The 20,281-nt window shown below is 44.8% G+C and overlaps 1 protein-coding gene across 2 annotated transcripts in view; it reads right to left on the reverse strand.

Annotated features, from left to right (window-relative positions):
* Positions 1–1,554: 1,554 nt before the first annotated feature.
* The window catches only part of TMEM198 (transmembrane protein 198), a 92,634-nt gene continuing 73,907 nt past the window's right edge, over positions 1,555–20,281 (reverse strand). For both annotated transcript variants that reach the window (XM_082260946.1, XM_082260947.1), the window contains exons 4-5: positions 12,537–12,736; positions 1,555–2,554 (exon numbers count right to left, since the gene is read on the reverse strand). In XM_082260946.1, the coding sequence (XP_082117072.1) occupies positions 2,411–2,554; positions 12,537–12,736 (344 nt within the window). In that variant the 3' untranslated portion in view covers positions 1,555–2,410. The remainder of the gene's footprint in view (positions 2,555–12,536; positions 12,737–20,281) is intronic.

The following is a 20,281-nucleotide window of genomic DNA, read 5'->3' on the forward strand; positions in this document are numbered from 1 at the left end:
CCCTAGTGACGTCAATGCAAAACCGCGTCCTATTGATTTCAATGCAAAATTGCGTCCCATTGACTTCAATGCAAAATTGCCTCCCACTGATTTCAATGCAAAAACGCCCTCTAGTGACTTCAAAGCAAAACCACGTCCAATTGACTTCAAATCAAAATAGCGTCTCCACTTATTTCAATGCAAAAATTAAGCCTCTTGACTTTAATGCGAAAATCGCGTCCTATTGACTTCAAAGCATAAAAGCCAGCCACATTAATTAAATTTAAAAAAATTTTTTTTTAATTGTCTATTTCGGTTTCAGAAAGGACTTCAATGCAAAAACGCCCATTGACTTCAATGCAAAAACATCCACTGACTTCAATGTAAAAATGCCCCCTAGTGACTTCAATGCAAAAACGCCCCCTAGTGACTTCAATGCAAAACTGCGTCCCATTGACTTCAATGTAAAATCGTGTCCCACTGACTTCAATGAAAAATAGCATCCCACTGACTTCAATGCAAAAACGCCTCCTAGTGACTTCAATGGAAAAACGCCCCCTAGTGACTTCAATGCAAAACCGCGTCCCATTGATTTTTAATGCATAATCGCGTCCCATTGACTTCAGTGAGAAATTGCGTCCCACTGACTTCAATGCATAAAAGCCCCCTAGTGACTTCAATGCAAAAACGCCCCCTAGTGACTTCAATGCAAAACCACATCCTATTGATTTCAATGCAAAATCGTGTCCCATTGACTCTAATGCAAAATTGCGTCCCACTGACTTCAATGCAAAAATGTCCCCTAGTGACTTCAATGCAAAAACGCCCCCTAGTGACTTCAAAGCAAAACCGCGTCCCATTGATTTACAATCAAAATCGCGTCCCCACTTACTTCAATGCAAAAATGAAGCCTCTTGACTGCAATGCAAAATTGCCCCTATTGACTTCAAAGCAAAAACGCAAGCCACATTAATTCAAATTTTTTTTAAAACTGTCCATTTCGGTTTCAGAACGGACTTCAATTCAAAAACGCCCATTGACTTCAATGAAAATATATCCACTGACTTCAGTGTAAAAATGTTCCCTAGTGAGTTCAATGCAAAATCACGTCCCACTGACTTCAATGCAAAAAGGCCCCTATTGAGTTCAATGCAATATCGCATCCCATTGACTTCAGTGCAAAAACGCTAGCCACATTCAATTCTTTAAAAAAATAAAAATAAAAACTGTCCATTTCGGTTTTGGTTTTTGGCCAAGTGCATCCCGAATTTTTGGTTTCAATTTCGGCACCAGAATTTTAATTTTGGTGCATGACTACTCGATGGTTTAACAAATGTTGTTTGAAATTTTGAATGAAAACTTCACTTAAAAGGAAGAATTTTCACCTCGCTGTCATAGAAAACGTACATCAATTTGACTCCGCTAAAATTGAACAAACATTGTTAAAACAAGACGTTTCGTACAAAGTTCTACTAGTGTACGGCCAACTTAAGGCCAGGTTTTCAGTGAGGATATACCGCAACATGCACCTTTCCTGGCAACATGTACTTATCCCCGGATTTACAAACCATCCGCGAGCCATTGCTAAGATGGACTTCCATTTTGTGATGCATATTATAAAATATGAGTAAACTTCCTATATGAGGTCGAAGAATGAATTACATGAGACTGTTAAACTGTGTCTGCGTCTTTTTGTTTTTGGTGATGTCCCTCATCAACAACCACACCGCAACACACACCTGAAACACGCCACGTTCTGCCACCCTCCCCACCCATAACAATAATTTAAAAATCATCCATTGAAAAGCTCCAGAAAAGTCTAATACACCCAACCAAATCAGTCTTGTGGCTTTTTTTTCCTGAAAATGAAGGTTTTTCGCCTCTCCTGTTGGATCCTTCAAGTTTTGAGTCTCCTTATAACTTTGATCATTTTCTGCAGAATATACACGATGTACACGAGTCTGTTTGTACACTGAAAAAAAAAAAAAAACATGCCCCGGAGTTACTATACTTGGCCAGCAGATGACATTGTAATAGGCTCAGGAAAGCAGAAGCTTGGAGACGAAGGTCGATGGGGGTGTAGGCACAAAAGCGTACTGCCTGGCTGGGTCATCCGGTGGATTCAGTCTCAAAGACAGAGGGGTTCGGAGAAGGCCCACATAGGGAGAGGTCTTGAAGTAGCAGTGCAGGGAGGTAGGTAGGAATGGCTATGTGATGAGTTACTGTAGAGAGGTAGGTGGGAGTCAATGCAGAGAGGACGCAGTTTATGAAGTGTCCTGATGCTCCTCGTTGTGCCGGCACAGTTGTCGGAATGTTGCGATGGGTGATGGATCTCCCTGATGGAGTTCTTACAGCGCAATGCCTGAGTGTCGGACTGACCCCAATTTTTGTTTTTCTTCCTACCCTTCCTCCCCGCTTTCTTCATTCTGTGCTATACGCGGACAGCCGAGGCCGCTCCCGCAGTCAGCGGCACGCGGGATCCACAGTCATAGTCCAGGTCCACCACCGTGTGAGCTCCAGTGATCCGGCCTCGAGAAGAACCCGACTGCTGGTCTCGGAAACTCTGAATGTAACTCTGCAGAGGAAGAGGGAGATAAGCATCAACTAAAAACATATTTGATTATTTAGAAACATAGAAAAGTGACAGCAGAAAAAGAACGAGTAATCCATCGAGTCTGCCCCTGTTTGCTTGGCTTTTTTTTGGGGGGGGAGGGGGGTTTGGGGTAACTTTATTGTCTGGGTGCAGATCTATGTTTGTTCCAAGCATGTTTGAAGCCATTTACTGTTGACTGTCTCACTACTGGCGCTTTTCCACTGCATGGAACCAAACGGTTCGGCTCGCTTTTGTGCTTTTCCACTGCTGGTACCGCATGGTATAGTGAAGGAACGGTTCGGTACGGTATGGTACGGCGGCGCTTTTCCACTGCATGGAACCGAACGGTTCGGCTCGCTTTTGTGCTTTTCCACTGCTGGTACCGCATGGTATAGTGTAGGAACGGTTCGGTACGGTACGGTGGCGCTTTTCCACTGCATGGAACCGAATGGTACGGCTCTCAAAAACAGTACCACCTCGATTGTGGTTCCAAAAGGTACCATACCCGGTACCATATCCCACAATCCTTTGCATGCAGTCACTACTAGCCACTGATTGGTCAGAGAATCCCACCCACCCTGTTGTTATCCCACCCACTTAACTTTAGTACTACTTTAGTGGAAAAGCAAACCATACCGTACCGTACCGTACCGAACCGTTCCAACATCGTACCATGCGTTATCAGCAGTGGAAAAGCAAACAGGGCAGAGTAGAGCCGAGCCAGGACTTGCAGTGGAAAAGTGCCATACCTCTACTGGTAGTTGATTCCATGGGCGGGCTCAATTATTTCTAAGGGCTCACTGGTCAAAAACATGTGTTTAGTGCAGCGGTTGGCAACCAGTGGTTTTGGTGGTCCCCAGGGGTTCTGCTGCAAATCAACATTGTGGCGGATGTGTACTGCCCAATGTTGTTTCCAGTGTTTTTCTCAGTGCACGCTGACAGTATTGACTGATTGATATGATACCCGATGCCTCCTCTGTAGTTCTGGCTCCTATGAACTCAGAGGGAGGCCCCGGGAGTCGTGCAGAGAGCAGGAGGTGAAGGAGGAGGGGATTTCCAATGGCAACGCTGATCACAGACGGTGGGAGCGAGCACGAAACTTGAGCACATGGCTGGATAAGGAAGTGAGATCCAATGATGAGTCTGTGTAGGGCAGCAGTGTAATGCAGAGTGCTAGGGGGGGGGGGGTGGGAGAGGGGGGCAGAGAGCAGGAGAATTGTATGTATTAGGCTGTATATTAATCAATCCCAGCTGATGGGACCTGGCCCATATTTCTTGTCAGCACATAACTGGGAAGCTGGCTGTATGCATATATATAATGCAGCATGGCGATGAAGCCCACTGCTGTTCTGCCATATATGCACATGGCCGGCAGGAAGTGGTTAAAGAAGAACTGAGTCCTTCAGCTTTCCAGGCTCAGGGAACCCCTCCTAATAATTACTATATCAACAGCTCATGGTACATTAGTTAAATGGTTAGTGGGAAGAATGCATATTACATTGGTGGTCAGCGGGAAGAATGCTCCTTTCATTGGTGGTCAGTAGGATAAATGTTCCTTACATTAGTGGTCAATGGGAGGAATGCTTATTACATTGGTGGTCAGTGGGAAGAATGTTCCTCACATTGGTGGTCAGTGGGAAGAATGCCTCTTACACTGGTGGTCAGTGAGAAGAATGTCCCTTACATTAGTGGTCAGTGGGAAGAATGTTCCTTACATTGGGGGTCAGTGGGAAGAATGTTCCTTACTTTGGAGATTAGTGGGAAGGATTTCCCTTACATTGGTAAACAGTGGGAGGAATGTGATATGGACAGGGGCCTGGACAGTGCCACTAAAATTGAGGGTGCTGGACAATGTAGTTCAGCCCCGTCCTGCTCAGCCTTTCTGGGAATAAGCTGACCATTTTCTACCAGGGTCAGCCTAAGGTTTGTAATAAATGTAGTGATAAAGGCCACTTTGCATTCTCCTGCACTATCAAGAAGTGCTCACTGTGCCAGGATTTAGGCCATTTGGCCAGAGAATGCACCCAGATTCAGTGCAATTTGTGCCAACAGCTGGGTCATCCAAATAGCCAGTGCCCAGAGGCACATAACTTGCCAGGATTGGAGACTGAGCTGCAGAGGCTTGATAAAGAGGATGAAGCAGCTGAAGCTAGGGAGGAAACTGTTGTTGCCCCTCCTATGGTTTTTCCTACATCTACTGTGCATAGATCCTCCAGACTAGCAGAAGCTGCTGGGGGGGCGGGTTTAGCGGATCTTCCCTCTCTGCCTAGTCCACCTTTAGTCCCTGTCCCTCGACAGCGCAAATGTGGCCAAGAGAGTGTAGGGGTGCTGGATGGTGATGGGGTCGATGGGGTTGAGGGAGGGGTGTCCATGTCCCATGTCTCACCCTCTGTTGAGGAGAATTCAGAGGATGAAGAGGAAGATAAGTAAAGTAATTTCTTCCTTACAGTCAGACCCAGCAGGGGTTCCTCTTGGCAACACAATTTTCTGTTTTATCAGGGAGTGAGTTGGTATCAGATTAGTCTATTTCTTTATCATCTTTGGATGAGGGGGAGTCACATAGCCTGAAGAGAGCTGTTTTGGGTGATGAGAGTGTGGTAGAGATTAAGAAACAACTACCCCAATCATCTTGATGGCAGTTCCCGCTCCGATAAAGGTGGCGACCATTGTCGCCAGCATTAAATCTGCAAGAGCTTGTGATATTGTCTTATTTTTGGTCAGTGAATTTGATGCTGAGATTTTATTTCTGCAAGAGACCTGGCTCAATACTTTGGCCAATGTCCATCTAGCAAAAAGGGAGTGGAGATGCGGTGCCTACGTTTGGTCTCTTGCGGCTGAGCCTTGCAGCGGAGTTGCGGTGCTTTTTGAAACTGATATGGTATAGTGGTGGCGGGTAATTGAGGTAGAAATGGGAAGATGCATGGTCTTAGAGGTCTCTGTTCGGGGGCAGGACCTGCGCCTGATCAATATCTATGGACCGCAGTCAAAATGGGACAGGAAATGCCTCCTCACAAAGATCAAGCTCTTCCTTTTTACAACCCAGCAGGTTGTCTTTGGAGGAAACTTACACCATATACTATAGCGTTTTTCTTAGAGATATGGTTAGACAAGCAGGCCTGGTAGATGTGCACATTAAGCACTGCCCTGGCAGCACGGGATTCACGTTTCAGAGAGGAAATAGTCAGAGTAGGATAGATAGGTTTTTTTTAAAGGAGAACTCCGCTTTCTCAGCTCCTGAGTTCAGGGCGTGGAGTTTTCTGACCACTATATGCTGTCTGTGACTCTGAATGCCTCGGACACTCCACCCAGAGGAAGGGGTACTTGGAAACTGAATTTGGCTCTCCTGGGAGATGCAGAGGTAAGACAATCCTTTGAGGATTATTTTCAGGCACAAGTTTCTATTCTGGACTTTTGCAGCAGTAGGTCAGAGTGGTGGGAGCTTGTGAAACAAAGGGCGATTGGACTTTTCAAGGCCATAATTAAGAAAAAGCAGCTTGGTATGTACATTGCCTACCAGCATTTGCAGAGGAAGCTTTATCTACTTGTCTCGTATGGAGGAGATCCAGGGGAGAAGGTGAAGCTTCTTCTTAGGAAGTGTCAATACGACCGGCATGCCTCCTTGGTTCCGGAGAGAGATTATGGGAAATATCACTCGCCTGATCCTTACCGGAACTATAAGCAAGGCATAGCAGTTAAGATGGTCATAAGCCTGAGGGATAGTACAGGTTCCCTGGTGAAGTCCAGATCAGGGATCCTGGAGATCTTCAAGTCATATTACGCAAATCTTCTGGGAAGAAAGGACCTTAGTCAGGACAGGATGCAAAGCTTTCTGGATTCTTCTCCAGGATTGGGAAATGGTACATTGCCTTTGATAGATTTGACAGAACCAATTTCACTTGATGAGGTAGTTTGTGCTATAGAGTAGCTGGCTACCAAAAAAATCACCTTGGCCAGATTGATTGACAGCTGAATTTTATAAGTGTTTAAAGTCCATTCTAGCTCCCTTTTTAGTGGAGGTTTATACCAGCCGTCTATCAGAGGGTTCGCCCCCTCCCGCCATGAGGCAATCCACTGTGATTCTTCTGTCAAAAGATAAAGACCCTTCAATGATTGAAAACTGGCACCCCATCAGTCTTCTCAATGTTGATAGAAAGATCTTGGCGAAGATTCTTTTTTGGCGCTTGTTGTCAGTAGCAGGCAATTAGTTGTCCAATCATCAGCACTGCTCGGTCCAAGGTAGAAGTACCTTTTCAGCAGTTTTAGCTGTCCGGGAAGCTTTGGAGCGATGCAGGGCTGCTGGATGGAGAAAGCACTTTCTGGCATTGGATCAGGCTTTTGATCAAATCAATCATGAGTACCTGTATTTGCTGCTTGGTAGATACGGCCTGCAGGGGAGGTTTATAAATTGGCTGAAAACATTATATAAAGGGGCTGAGAGCTTCCCACTTGTTAATGGTTGGGTTGGACGGCCTTTTGAGGTTGGCTCTGGTGTGAGCCAGGGGTGTCCTTTGAGCCCCCTGCTATATGCATTCCCAATTGACCCCTTCATAAGAAGGTTAGAGGGTGTTAATTGTGCGGGGTGCCTTTGGGCATTACTGGCTTGCCATCTTTAAAGGTTGTGGCCTATGCCGATGATGTGTCTGTTATTATCTCTAGGATGGAGGAGGCGCAGGAGGTGGTCTCTGTGATAGAGCAGTACACAAGGCTTCTGGCGCTAAAGTCAACCTTGAAAAGAGTGAAGTTTTCTGGATGGGCGAGGAGGGTGAAAGCTTTAAACTTCCATCTGCCTTCCCAGAGCCCCAGCAGGAAATTAAATTGATGGGCATCAAATTTGGTCCTGGTGACTATGGTCATCGAAATTGGGAAAGCAGGTTGGTGGATGCCAATGCCAAAGTAGCAAGCTGGAAGAAATGGAAACTTTCCTTGATGGAGAGTGTTGACTTGATCAAAACTTACCTGATCCCAATCTTTTTATATGTCAGCTTTGCTGTATCTTGCCAGAATCTCTCTATGCAAGGGTGTACAGCTGCTTTTTCCAACTGTTATGGGGCAATAGGCTGAACCGCATCAAACGCAATGTAACTTACCTGTTCAGGCGGAAGGGTGGCCTAGGAATGGTCAACCCTATAGTTTTCTTTTCTCTGCTCTTTTTAAAGTACACTCTTAGTAATATGTTAGCACTGGCCTTAAGGGATTGCCCAGGCTCCATAATGAGGGAGGGGTTTAATCAATTTGGGAAGAATCCCTTTGAAGTTTAAGGATCAAGCCTAGCTCGCTTTCCATGGAAGGCTCTATGTGAGTGAAAACCTGAAGCATCGCCCTGTGGATGATTGGGATTGTCCTAGAGCAGAGTGTGTTGGTACAGTGGAGTCTAAGGACCACTTTTTGCTCCAGTGTCCCTGTAACATAGAGGTGTATAAAAGGGTAGGGAGGGCTTTAGGCATCCCCTTTCTCTATCACATGAGTTATGCGGACTGGTTGTACGGGGCATTCCCGACTTGCTGGGATTTTGATTTGGATACACTTTTTGTAGTTAGTATAGTTGTCCGTTACTTCACGTGGAATGCACGGTGCCATATTACCCTGCCGAAGAAAGTCCTCCATGTTGAAGTGGTGGTGCACGATATTCTGAGTGAGGTTGGGAAGATTTGGGGTCTTCAGAAGGGCAGGGAGCCTCGAGCGGCCTGGATAAGGAGGTGGAGGAATATCAGCCCTGCCTTTGGTGAACTGTCCATCTCTGGGTGAGGAGCTTTTTTCCTATACTCTTTCTTTCACTCCCTTATCTTTTTTAGGTCAATATCTTCTTTTTGAAGAAGGGCTGCATGCATAATGGGGGTAGTTTTGTTTCTTTACCTCGCAGATTTGATGTCTGGTGTAGTGGTGTGAGTCTTACTAAGATTATTTTCCCCGGTATGACATAATCATGATGTGAGTTTTGTTTTTGCTGTAAAGCCATTCTTTGTTTCAGAGTAGACTTTGCCATATATTTTTCCCTTTTTATGTAAATATGTATATATTTATTTATGTTTATTGATTTTATGCTTATTGATTGCAAGATTTTTAATAAAGAAAAATTGGGAAGAATGCTCCTTACATTGGTGGTTAGTAGGAAGAATGTTAACTAAATTGGTGGTCAGTAGGAAGAAGGTTCCTTATATTGGTGGTCAGTGGGAAGAATGCTCCTTACATTGATAGTCAGTAGGAAGAATTCCCCTTACATTGGTGGTCAGTAGGAAGAAGGTTCCATACATTGGTGGTCAATGGGAAGAATGCCCCTTACATTGGTGGTCAGTAGGAAGAATGCCCCTTACATTGGTGGTCAGTAGTAAGAATGTTCCTTACATTGGTGGTCAGTAGGAAGAATGCCCCTTACATTGGTGGTCAGTAGGAAGAATGTTCCTTACATTGGTTGTAGTGGGAACAATGTTCCTTACATTTGTGGTCAGTAGGAAGAATGTTCCTTACATTGGTGGTCAATGGAAAGAATGCTCCTTACATTATTGGTCAGTAGGAAGAATGCCCCTTACATTGGTGGTTAGTAGGAAGAAGGTTCTTTACATTGGTGGTCAATGGAAAGAATTCTCCTTACATTGATGGTCAGTGGGAAGACTGCTCATTACATTGGTGGTCAATGGAAAGAATGTTTCTTACATTGGTGGTCAGTAGGAAGAAGGTTCCTTACATTGGTGGTCAATGGAAAGAATGTTCTTTACATTTGTGGTCAGTGAGAAGAATGCTCCTTAAACTGGTAGTCAGTGGGAAGAATGTCCCTTAAGCAGTGAGCTGGACACAGACAGTCCATTGCTGGCCATACACGTATAGTTTTTTATTCGGATATTTTCGTTTTAAGAAAATGTATTTAATTTTCTAATCGTTAGCGGGGTCAAATCGATGTCTGTTTTTACAGTGATGGGAAAATTCTAAGGGGCAGAAAGGAAAACTTTTCTTGATCACCTAATTTTCGGGAAGTGTATGTGGTTATCGCTCAGAAATTCCATTAATTTTAAAATTGAATATTAAAAGCAAAAGACAATTTTCGAACGTCATTTGTCTATTCATAGAAAGTTCAATACAAACATTCCTGTTCAAAAATTTATGGCCAGCATATGGCAAACTGCGATCCTCTGAGTGAATATTGATGACCCCAGGAGGAGAGGGACTGAGTAGAGAAGATGGCTTACTAAGATGTTCTGTGTGCTGCTTTCACATGTGACTGCTGCGGTTCATCCACTTAATGTGACTGACAAAATGCTGTCAAGTGACCCCGTATAGTATTTCTATGTGATGTGATTGTAATGCTATATTAAAGTAACTTCAGTAAAGTATAGTAATTCTAACATTTTGTGTGAACATCCCTTCCTTGGGATATAAAGGTCAATGGTCAGGAATGACGTCAGAATGCCTCTGGCACAAGATGGCGGAGGGTTAAAACTTCAAGCAGGAGGATTATTTTTCTGGTAGAAAGAAGAAGTGAGGCAGAGTCTTGTGCTCTTGGAGAAATTAAACATACATTTGCAAGCCCTCTTACACACTCCCATACAGAAAAATTCCCCTCCTCGTTGGGGACAGCAGACACCCTAAACTGGGTAAAGTCAGCCATACCTCTGTGTGATGGGGCCCCATAGCAAAACCATTAGGGGCTTCTTCTCTCATCTACATCTCAAAGATGGTTTGGGGCTTTCTTACATGGGCAGTGGGAGAGCTTTAAAAACAGTTGGCTGAGACACGGTTTTACCACCCCATGACATTATACCGTACACAGGCATTTTTAAATCAGCATGCAGAATTTGGCAGGCGGCAGCGGAAACGCTCTGCAACTGCAAACCAATTGCTTGGTACGCAAATGCAGTGCGATTTTTTTTTTTTTATTCAAAATCCCCCTTGGGATAAAAAAGAAAAACAGGAGGCTTGCAGCATCACCTCCTATACGCCTGTCAGCCCCTTCTATACCAGGTGGCATATAGAAATAGTATGGTAATCGGGCCAATCATATAATTAGGTCCTTATCTTTCCATTCTGTTCCCATTTTACCAGTTCTGCCAGTACCCACTATCCCTCCTCCTCCCTTCTGTAGTTCGAGCTCCCAGGGGCTTGCAAATAGAGGGTCTCCTAGCAACCACATTTTGGTAGCCTAAAATTACTTTAGTCGTGGGAACCCATCTATAAGCAGGAGGCACCTGGCGTCCGGCCGGTCGTCCATTTTCTGGCACTTTGTAGTCTTGTCTTCTGTTTTTTTGTTGCTCCTTACTTGTGGCATAGGTTTAGCAACAGTGAATATCCTATCAGGCTTTTAACCACTTAAGCCCTGGAAGATTTTACCCCCTTCCTGACCAGGGGGTTTTTTGCAATTTTTTTACTGCGTGAATTTAGCGGACAATTGCGCGGTCGTGTGACGCTGTACCTAAACAAATTTCACGTCCTTTTTTTCCCACAAACAGAGCTTTCTTTTGGTGGCATTTGAGCACCTGTGCAATTTTTTGATCATGCGCTAAAACAAAAAAAGAGCGTCAATTTTGCAAAAATAACAATATTTTTCACAATTTTTTATATGAAATTCCCCCCAAAAAAATGTAAAAATCAAAATTTTTTAACATTTTCGGCCAATTTGTTTTATGCTACATATGTTTGGTAAAAAAAATCGCAAAAACAAAGGGAAAGATTTTTGTCATTTTTGGTGTTTTTTTTTTTTTAACGAGTAATGGCGGCGATCTGCGTTTTTTTTTGCGGGACTGTGACATTGCAGCGGACAGATCGGACCCTTGACTGACATTTTTGACACTTTTGGGGTTACCAGTGACATTACTGCAGTAATCAGTGCTATACATATGCACTGTTACTGTAAAAATGACACTGGCAGGGAAGGGGTTAACTGTATTGGAGAGGGAGGGGTTATGTGTGTCCTAGGGGCGTGATTCTAACTGTGATGGGACAGGTCTACTATTGTAAAAACAGAGATCAACGGTTCTACATAGTAGAACCGTCTGATCTCCATATTTACACAGGGGAGAATGACAGGCGGCTTGTTTACATAAGCCGCCCGCCTTTCTCCCTCTCTACCGACGATCGTAGTGTGACCGGCGGACATCCGATCTGCCGGTCACACGCGCGGACTCCTCAGTGAACGAGCCGGGGCGGGCGCGCACCTCAGCGGGCGCGCGCTCGCCCGCTATTGGCTCACAAACCGGTCACAGGCTACTGACGTATATATACGTCACTTTGCCTGGCCGGGGCTGACCGCCGCAGTATATCTACTTGCGGCGGTCGGCAAGCGGTTAAAAGTGCTTTGTACTTCTACAATAAAGTCATTTTTATTCCTTATCATTTCCCTTGACCCAATTTTTTTCCAGCAATTTAGCACCTTAAGCCCGTGTCTATACGATACTTTTTGTATACCAGATGGCAGCATTCCGCCAGTGTGAAAAAATTCTAAGTGACACAGAATTCCAATTGTTTCATAGCAATTGGATAAAGATTCCCAAACTTTATATAAAGTAATTTCATTCAAATGTATTTGTCAAATGCCATCGCTACCTATTTAAATCACTGTGTAGATGGCTGTGGGTCCCCTGTGCTTCTGGGCCCCATAGCACTGGCATGGTCTGCTATAGACATAGCTTCAGTAGGGAATCCTCAGCCCCGCCCGCTGCAGGCAGCTTTCAGACAGGAAGAGGAGAGAGCTGACGGGTCACGTGAGTGGCAATCGGCACTCTGAAAATTGGTAAAGAATGGCTTATTTCTTTAAAACACGGACACAGGGGCACGGGCACACAGGATTATTAAACAGACCAGACAGGATAGTATAAAGTGGCTTAACAACCACTTTAGGGGAAGCTGAGATTCCAGGGGGGGCACCTGGCCTCCCTTGCCTCCCCATGTGGACGCCCATGCCTATATTCCTATATTTCTATCCCATAACCACATAACACAAGGGCGGGGATCAAATAGCACATAACAGATCACTCACTGGGGAAATGACATCGCCATCAAATCGGCGGATAGGAGTGGGCTTCCTCCGGAAGGCGGGCTCGGGCGGGTGGGGTGTTTTGTGCTGAGGATGAGGATGGTGGTGGTGAGGTTTCTTCTTCTTCTTCTTTTTCTCCTTGCGCTCCTCTCTCTGTTTTATTTTCATGAGTTGGACCCGACGCTGCTGCCGGCTAATGATAACTGGTGGGAACAAGGAAGAAAACAGGTTATGTTGTATGTCTTGAATGCATCATGCATGAATACATCATTTACAAATACACGCTCCTAACTGTACCATATTTGGAGGAACTATCCTTCTGTTTAACTCAGTGTTTCTCAAACTTTTTTCAATCAGGGCACCCTTTAAAATTATAAACAATCTCGAGGCACCCCATTCTAAAATGTAAAAACTAATAGTTTTACATAATGCAGCAACATTCACATACGTAGGACACCCAACGTTAGAGGTGATTTATTTTTACAAACCAAATACACTTTTGCACACTGGTACTGACTAGTATTCCAATGTTTCTCTTCTCCCTCAATTTCTCTCCATCAGTCATCTAATGTCACCCCAGTGCTGAAGGAGAGGGGCACAGGAGGGTCAAACAAGGATGCTGTGGAGGCAACAGACATCCTCCTTATCAACTGATGACATCATTGGATGTTAGGATGCCAGTGTCTAGAAAGTCATAATGGTGCATAATGAAAACCTGTGTCTTTGTGTAACTAAAAGTCAGGCTTCATCCACCTGCTGGCTTGTATACTATTTTTAGGGGTTTTGCCAAGGCACCCCTGAAGAAGCCTTAAGGCACCCCTGAAGAAGTCTTAAGGCACCCTGGTTGAAAAAAGGCTGGTTTAACGAAATCCCTCTGTCTTCCTTTCCCTTTCATGGCCCTCTTTGTGGTCTGATATATACGTCTGTATAATAATGTATAAGAGTTTTTTTTTTTTTTTACATGAAACCCTTTATCAAACCTCTGAGTTACTGTATTTTTTATTTTGAATAGCCAGTATAAAGGAAAAGTAGTGGTGAACAACACACTTGTGCGCACAACCAGTCATTTTTTGTGTACGCATTTATTTGTGGTCCGCAGGGGTGTGTCCTTTGCCTACAAACATTGTACTAAAATGTATCCCTCTTTCTCAGAAAGTTGGCCCTGGGAGCCCTTAAGTTGGGGACATTCTATAATAAAACTTAAAGTGGTATTAAAGTCATAATATTTTATCCCTAAATCAAATACTAATAATATAACTTACAGCATACTTATACACTATATTACCAAAAGTATTGGGACACCTGCCTTTACACACACATGAACTTTAATGGCATCCCAGTCTTAGTCCGTAGGGTTCAATATTGAGTTGGCCCACACTTTCCATCTATAACAGCTTCAACTCTTCTGGGAAGGCTGTCACAAGGTTTAGGAGTGTGTCTATGGGAATGTTTGACCATTCTTCCAGAAGTGCATTTGTTAGGTTAGGCACTGATGTGGACAAGAAGACCCGACTCGCAATCTCAGCTCTAATTCATCCCAAAGGTGTTCTATCGGGTTGAGACCAAACTCACTCATCAATGTCTTTATGGGCCTTGCTTTGTGCACTGGTGCGCAGTCATGTTGGAAGAGGAAGGGGCCATCCCCAAACTGTTACCACAAAGTTGGGACCGTGAAATTGTTTTGGTATGCTGACGCCTTAAGAGTTCCCTTCACTGGAAACGAATTGGCCAAGCCCAACCCCTGAAAAGCAACCCCACACCATAATCCCCCTCCACCAAATGATTTGGACCAGTGCACAAAGTGATCACATCCCCTCTGTTCTCAGCTGCGTAAGAGCTGCGGGAGGAGAAATAATTGGAGGAGAGCAGGCTGAGTTCCCAGCACATGAAGTCTGTCTGGGATTACATGAAGAGACAAAAGGATTAGCCAACATCCACAGAAGATCTGTGCTTAGCTTCCCAAGATATTTGGAACAACCTACCTGCTGAGTTCCTTCACAAACTGTGTGAAAGTGTACCTAGACTAATTCATGCTGTTTTGAAGGCAAAGGCTCTGTAAATCAAATGCGATGTCTGTGTGATGCAAATACAGCCATGCAGATTGTATGGCTGAATTTACATCGGATTTGGACACAACTCGCACAGGACCCTTTTTTGGGTCTGCACCAGAATCGGAGCGCACGGTGGTTCACACCGATCCGATTCATGTCCCAACTGACAGTTTACACTGCGATATGTGAACTGATCTGGGTGTGTCAATAACTTTGTATTGACACCCCCAGCGAATCGCATATGGCAGTGTGAACTGCCTGCGAGTTGAATGCATACTTGCCAACTGTCCCGTTTTTGCCTGGACAGTCCCGGCAAATAGGAGCCTGTCCCGGGTAATTTATATTGTCCCTGGAAGCGCCTGTTAATCCGGCTGCCCGTAAATGTTACGCAGAAGTAGTGCAGCTGAATGGGAGAATTATTCCAACTTTGCTACTTTGGCCTTAAGTTTGAAATTCCCTTTTTTAATTTCCTGTAATTCTCTCTATATTGAGTAGACCCTATAATCTGATGATAAGTAGGCGGAGATTAATTATGCGGAGTGGGCGGAGCCTCAGGGAAGTGGGTGTGGTATGTAGTTGATAGCTGTGCTGCAAAGTGTCCCTGGAAATTTTTTTCAAATGTTGGCAACTATGTGAATGCGATGTGGGAACCCGCAGTGGATTCGCAGGGTTCCCGCATCGCATATGTGTGAACCGGGACTTACTCTTCTTACAACCCCTTGCTTCTGGTTTCTTTAGTCAAGGCTTCGTCGGATCGGGCAGAACAGTCTTTCCCTTTATGGCCAGTCTCAGCGATTGCTGAGTAAGGACTAGATCCCGCCGCGCCATTTATCAGCCGCCCCCATAATAGAGCGTACCCTGGCGCCCAATCTTTATCTGAACTGCTGAATTCATGAAAGAGCAGGCCGCACGTTCTGTAATTGAGATATCACCGAGTCTCTGATTGCAGCCGATTTAAAAGGCCTTTCATCACGCTGAAGATTAAGAGATTTGTTTCTTAGAGGAAAGGGCCTGGAGGGCGAATTGTTAGTGGTTCCGGAGAGGCTTGGCCGTCGTGCCCGGTCATTGATTCTGATTAGATTTAGATTTGAGAGCCATCAGGGCGCTGCAATGTTAGCGGAGTCCAGATGAATTAGCCAGGCACTGTGTGCAGCTTGTGGACAGCTGGAACTGTTACCGTAAACCTTCCAGCCGCTTAAAGCTGAACTCTGGGGAAAGTAGAAATGCTGACCTCGCACTGCAAGGGTTAAATGCTTGTTTAGGTCTAGGTGACCACTTGACCTCCGGAAAATTTACCCCCCTTCAAGCCATTCTTAGAGATACGGCACTGCGTTACTTTGCCCCCTTCCTGACCAGACCATATTTTGCGATTCGGCATTGCGTTACTTTAACGGACAATTGCGCAGTCGTGCGATGCTGCACCCAAATAAACTTAATGTCTTTTTATCCCACAAACAGAGCTTTCTTTTGGTGGTATTTGATCACCTGTGCGATTTTTATTTTTTGCGCTATAAACAATATATATAAAAAAATAGCGACAATTCTGAAGAAAAAAAATATTTTTCACATTCTGCTATATGACATTCCCAAAAAAAAATGTACATTTTTTTTTAACATTTTAGGCCAATTTTTTTTCTGCTACATATTTTTGTGAAAAAAAAAAAAAAAAAAATCGCAATAAGCGTATTTTGATTTATTTGCGCAAAATTATCGCGTTTACTAACTATGGGAAAGATTTATGTCATTTTTATTGTTTTTTTTTTTTTTTTTTACTAGTAATGGCGGCGATCTGCGATTTTTTGCGGGACTGCGACATTACAGCGGACAGATCGGACCCCTAACTGACATTTTTGACACTTTTGGGGGGACCAGTGACATTACTACAGTAATCAGCGCTAAAAATATGCACTTTTACTGTAATAATGACATTGGCAGGGAAGGGGTTAACCCTGTGGGTGATCAATGGGTTAAATGTGAGCCTATAGGAGTGATTCGAACTGTAGGGGGGCGTGGCTTCTGAAATGACCATAAAGACATGTGATCCTATATAGAAGGATCACATGGGCTCTGTGACCATTCCAGGGAGAAGGAAGGTCAGCTGTGTTTACAACAGCCGACCGTTCTTCTCTCTCAGCGGGGTGCGATCACGGATGTCAGGCGGCAATCGGACCCGCCAGCCCGCTGCATCAGCTTCCCCACTGACGATCGGGGGCGGGAGCGCGCTGCCGCCGGCGCGCGCTTGTCCCTCTAGCTGCCACCAAGCAAACAACGTATCCATACGTTGTTTTGCCTGTACGAGCCACCCTGCCGCCATATATATATAGTAAGCGGGCGGCAAGTGGTTAAAGTGTCACTGAACCCACATCATAAAAATCTATTTAATAAATGGTGTATTACATGCTGTTCAGTCTATGAGATTCAGTTTATGTATTCTGCAAAAAAACTGATTGATCCTGCTCTTCTCTATCTCCCCCTCCTGTCCATGTCCCCAATTTAGCTAGGAATTTTGCAGAGCAGTTTTGGAAGCTCTACACATGCTCAGTTTTCAGTGTTTTTCTACCTATTCATGCATGTCCTCCCTATCACAGCTAAGCAGCCCATGTGACTATAGAGTCACACATGTGGGCGTATACAGAGTGGTAAATGACAGCCCACTCCCTCCCTCCTCCTCCATGCCCACTACCCAGCTAAACACAGTGGGGGCGGGATATTACATGTAGATTGATGGAGGCTTCTCCTCCCTCTTATTCTAAGACACAGGCTGGAGGGGGGTGTGACACAGCCTGTGACTGGCAGAAATCCACCCACACCATGTTATTGCCAAACAATAATAACGATTTGATTTCAAATACAATATAAAACAGTTTATTGCTATTCATTTATTTTTTTTTTTACTCTGTAGCCCAAAGGCTGTTTTTTTTTTTTTTTTTGTGATCGATGAGCCGCAGAGGACTAGCAGCTCCTCCTGTTTATGTTTCCCTGCAGACAGGCTAGGAAAGATCTGGGTCATGTGACAGCTGTATATGGATTAGGAAAAGTTAATTTTTGACTTTTTTTAAATTAAAATAATTACAGTGCCATCATCCATAAAAAGAAATAGAAAGGACAATGTAAAATAAACAGTGTGTGTTTAGTATCACTTTATTGTACGTTGAATGAAGGATAGGATTTTAAAGGGAATATGTAGCCTTCCCAAAGTTTTGCAAAGCTTGCTACATACTTGCAAAAGCAAGTATTTAACCACTTGCCGACCGCCCGTCAAAGATTTACTGCAACAGGTTGGCTCGGCCACGCGAATTGCCGTACCTGTACGGCGATCCGCAGGAGCGATCTCGGGGGTGCGATCGCGCCCCCATTAGCCAGCGACGAAGCAGACTTACGGGGCCAGCGGCCGCCATTGCCGCGGGCACCTGCAATCACTCCCCGTGGCGAGAGAACGGTGGTCTGCTGTTGTAAACACAGCAGACTGTTGTTCTCTCAGGAATCAATACAGAGCGCCTGTGTTCCTTCTATTTAGGATCACAGGTCTCTGTGTTGATTCCACAAGCCCATCCCCCTCACAGTTAGAAAACACCCCCTAGGCATACATGTAACCCTTTGATCGCCCCTGAGTTAACCCCTTCCCTGCCAGTCTCATTATTACAGTAACAGTGCATATTTCTAGCACTGGTTACTGTAGTAATGTCACTGGTCCCCCAAAAGTGTCAAAAATGTCAGTTAGGTGTCCGATCTGTCCGCCGCAATGTCCCAGTCCTGCTAAAAATTGCTGATCGCTGCCATTACTAGTAAAAATAAATAAATAAAAATGACAAATCTTTCCCCTAGTTTGTAGACGTGATAACTTTTGCGCAAACCAATCAAAATACGCTTATTGGGATTTTTTTTTTACCAATAACATGTAGCAGAATTGGCCTAAAATGATGAAAAAATGTAAAAAAAAAATTTACATTTTTTTATTGGGAATGTTATATAGCAGAATGTGAAAAATATTGTTTTTTTTTTTTCAGAATTGTCGCTCTTTTTTTATTTATAGCGCAAAAAATAAAAATCGCACAGATGATCAAATACCACCAAAATAAAGCTCTATTTGTGGGGGGAAAAAAGGACATCAATTTTATTTGGGTACAGCGTCGCACAACCACGCAATTGTTCGTTAAATTAAAGCAGTGCCGAATCGCAAAAAATGGCCTGGTCATTAAGGGGGTAAAACCTCCCGGTCCAGAAGTGGTTAAAGCTACAGCAAGATCTGTATTCAGCACTTACAGATTGGAACTGAAGTGCGCTTCATAGGGAGCAATCGGGGAAAAGTGACAGCCCATCCCCCTACCCTCATACTTTCACAGTGCTCCCCCATCTAATCCTTGGAGCCAATAGGGTATGGGCAAGCATGTGACCTCCTCCAAATATGCAATGATTGGGGCTGACAGATGGAGGAGAATATTACAAAACTCGTGTAAGCTCCAACACCATGCAGCACTGGTTCAGCACTCTGATTGAGGGGGGGGGGGGGGGTCGGGCATTCAAGAGTACTCTCCATATTGAGGTAAGTTTTTAATCTTTTGTTTAATATCTGCTTTTCTTACAATCCATACCATCTTTGTACTACAATTACAGCACTACGGTTCTGCTAAAGACAAAACAAAGCTGACGCTGATTGCTTTGGGGTTCCGTTTATCTCATTAAAACTTTCAGACTCAGGCCTCCGATAAGGGAGGACTTTTTGAATAAACCGATTTCTTTCACAAAAGCCAAGATTGATTCTGGCTGGAAGGACTACATATTTCTATGTAGCACCCTCCTAGGTAGGTGCTAGGTAAAACATATATGCAGGGGCAGACTGGCAACTTTCAGACCAGGGGGCAAGTACAAACCAGAGGCCCATGGTGCAGTGACTCGGCCCTCCTCCCACTCTCCCTTTTCCTATCCTCCTCCTGACCCCCATTCCAGGTTGAAGCCCTGCTCCAGGTACTCTCTACTCACTGGCTGAATTCGGGTTCCCAACCTGGCCAGCAGGGGGCGGTTGGAGGAGCCGGGACAGCTCGGTTAGGGCTGACCAGGGGAGGAGAGTTTCAAGTGGGTCATGGACCCGGTCTCTGCTCAGATACAGTTTACACCATCCATGCTGGGGAGGGAGGCCTGTGCTCTGTCCTTGTCTACATCCCGCACTCAGTAGGTCAGTGGCAGAGACTTTTTACTTCTCTTCACCAGGAATCCTTTAGACATGTCTGTGGCAGAAGCGGTGCAGCCTTCTTACAGGACATCAGAGCAGCCCAGGGGGCAATTGCCCCCCTGCCCCCTGGCCCAGTCCTCCCCTGCATATATGTGACCCTGTTCTGCTTATCAGAAGGGTCTGATCTGTTAGTTAGCCTGTCACGTGTTTCCAGGTGTGTTCTGTTGAGTCTTGGGAGTCTCCCCACTGTATCCAAAGAGTACCTTGTTGGACAGTGGAGGAACCCTAGCCAATAGCAAACCAGGGTTTATGACTGTCCCAGTGGGTGGGCATTGCTGCAATGCATCCTGAGACTGGGAATAAATCTGGAGGAAAGAAGGGGGCAGGGTGTCTTTGGGCGGGAAGCCAGGTCCCAGGAGGAGGGTGACAGCTGTCTCTCTTCCTGTTGCTGAGGAAGGTGGTCCAGGCAGTCGGCCTAGGGACCAGGGCATGAGCTGTGCTGTAGAGCAGTGGTCCTCAACTCCGGT

Source organism: Pelophylax lessonae (assembly GCF_965119305.1).
Source record: "Pelophylax lessonae genome assembly, chromosome: 6".
NCBI lineage: Eukaryota > Metazoa > Chordata > Amphibia > Anura > Ranidae > Pelophylax > Pelophylax lessonae.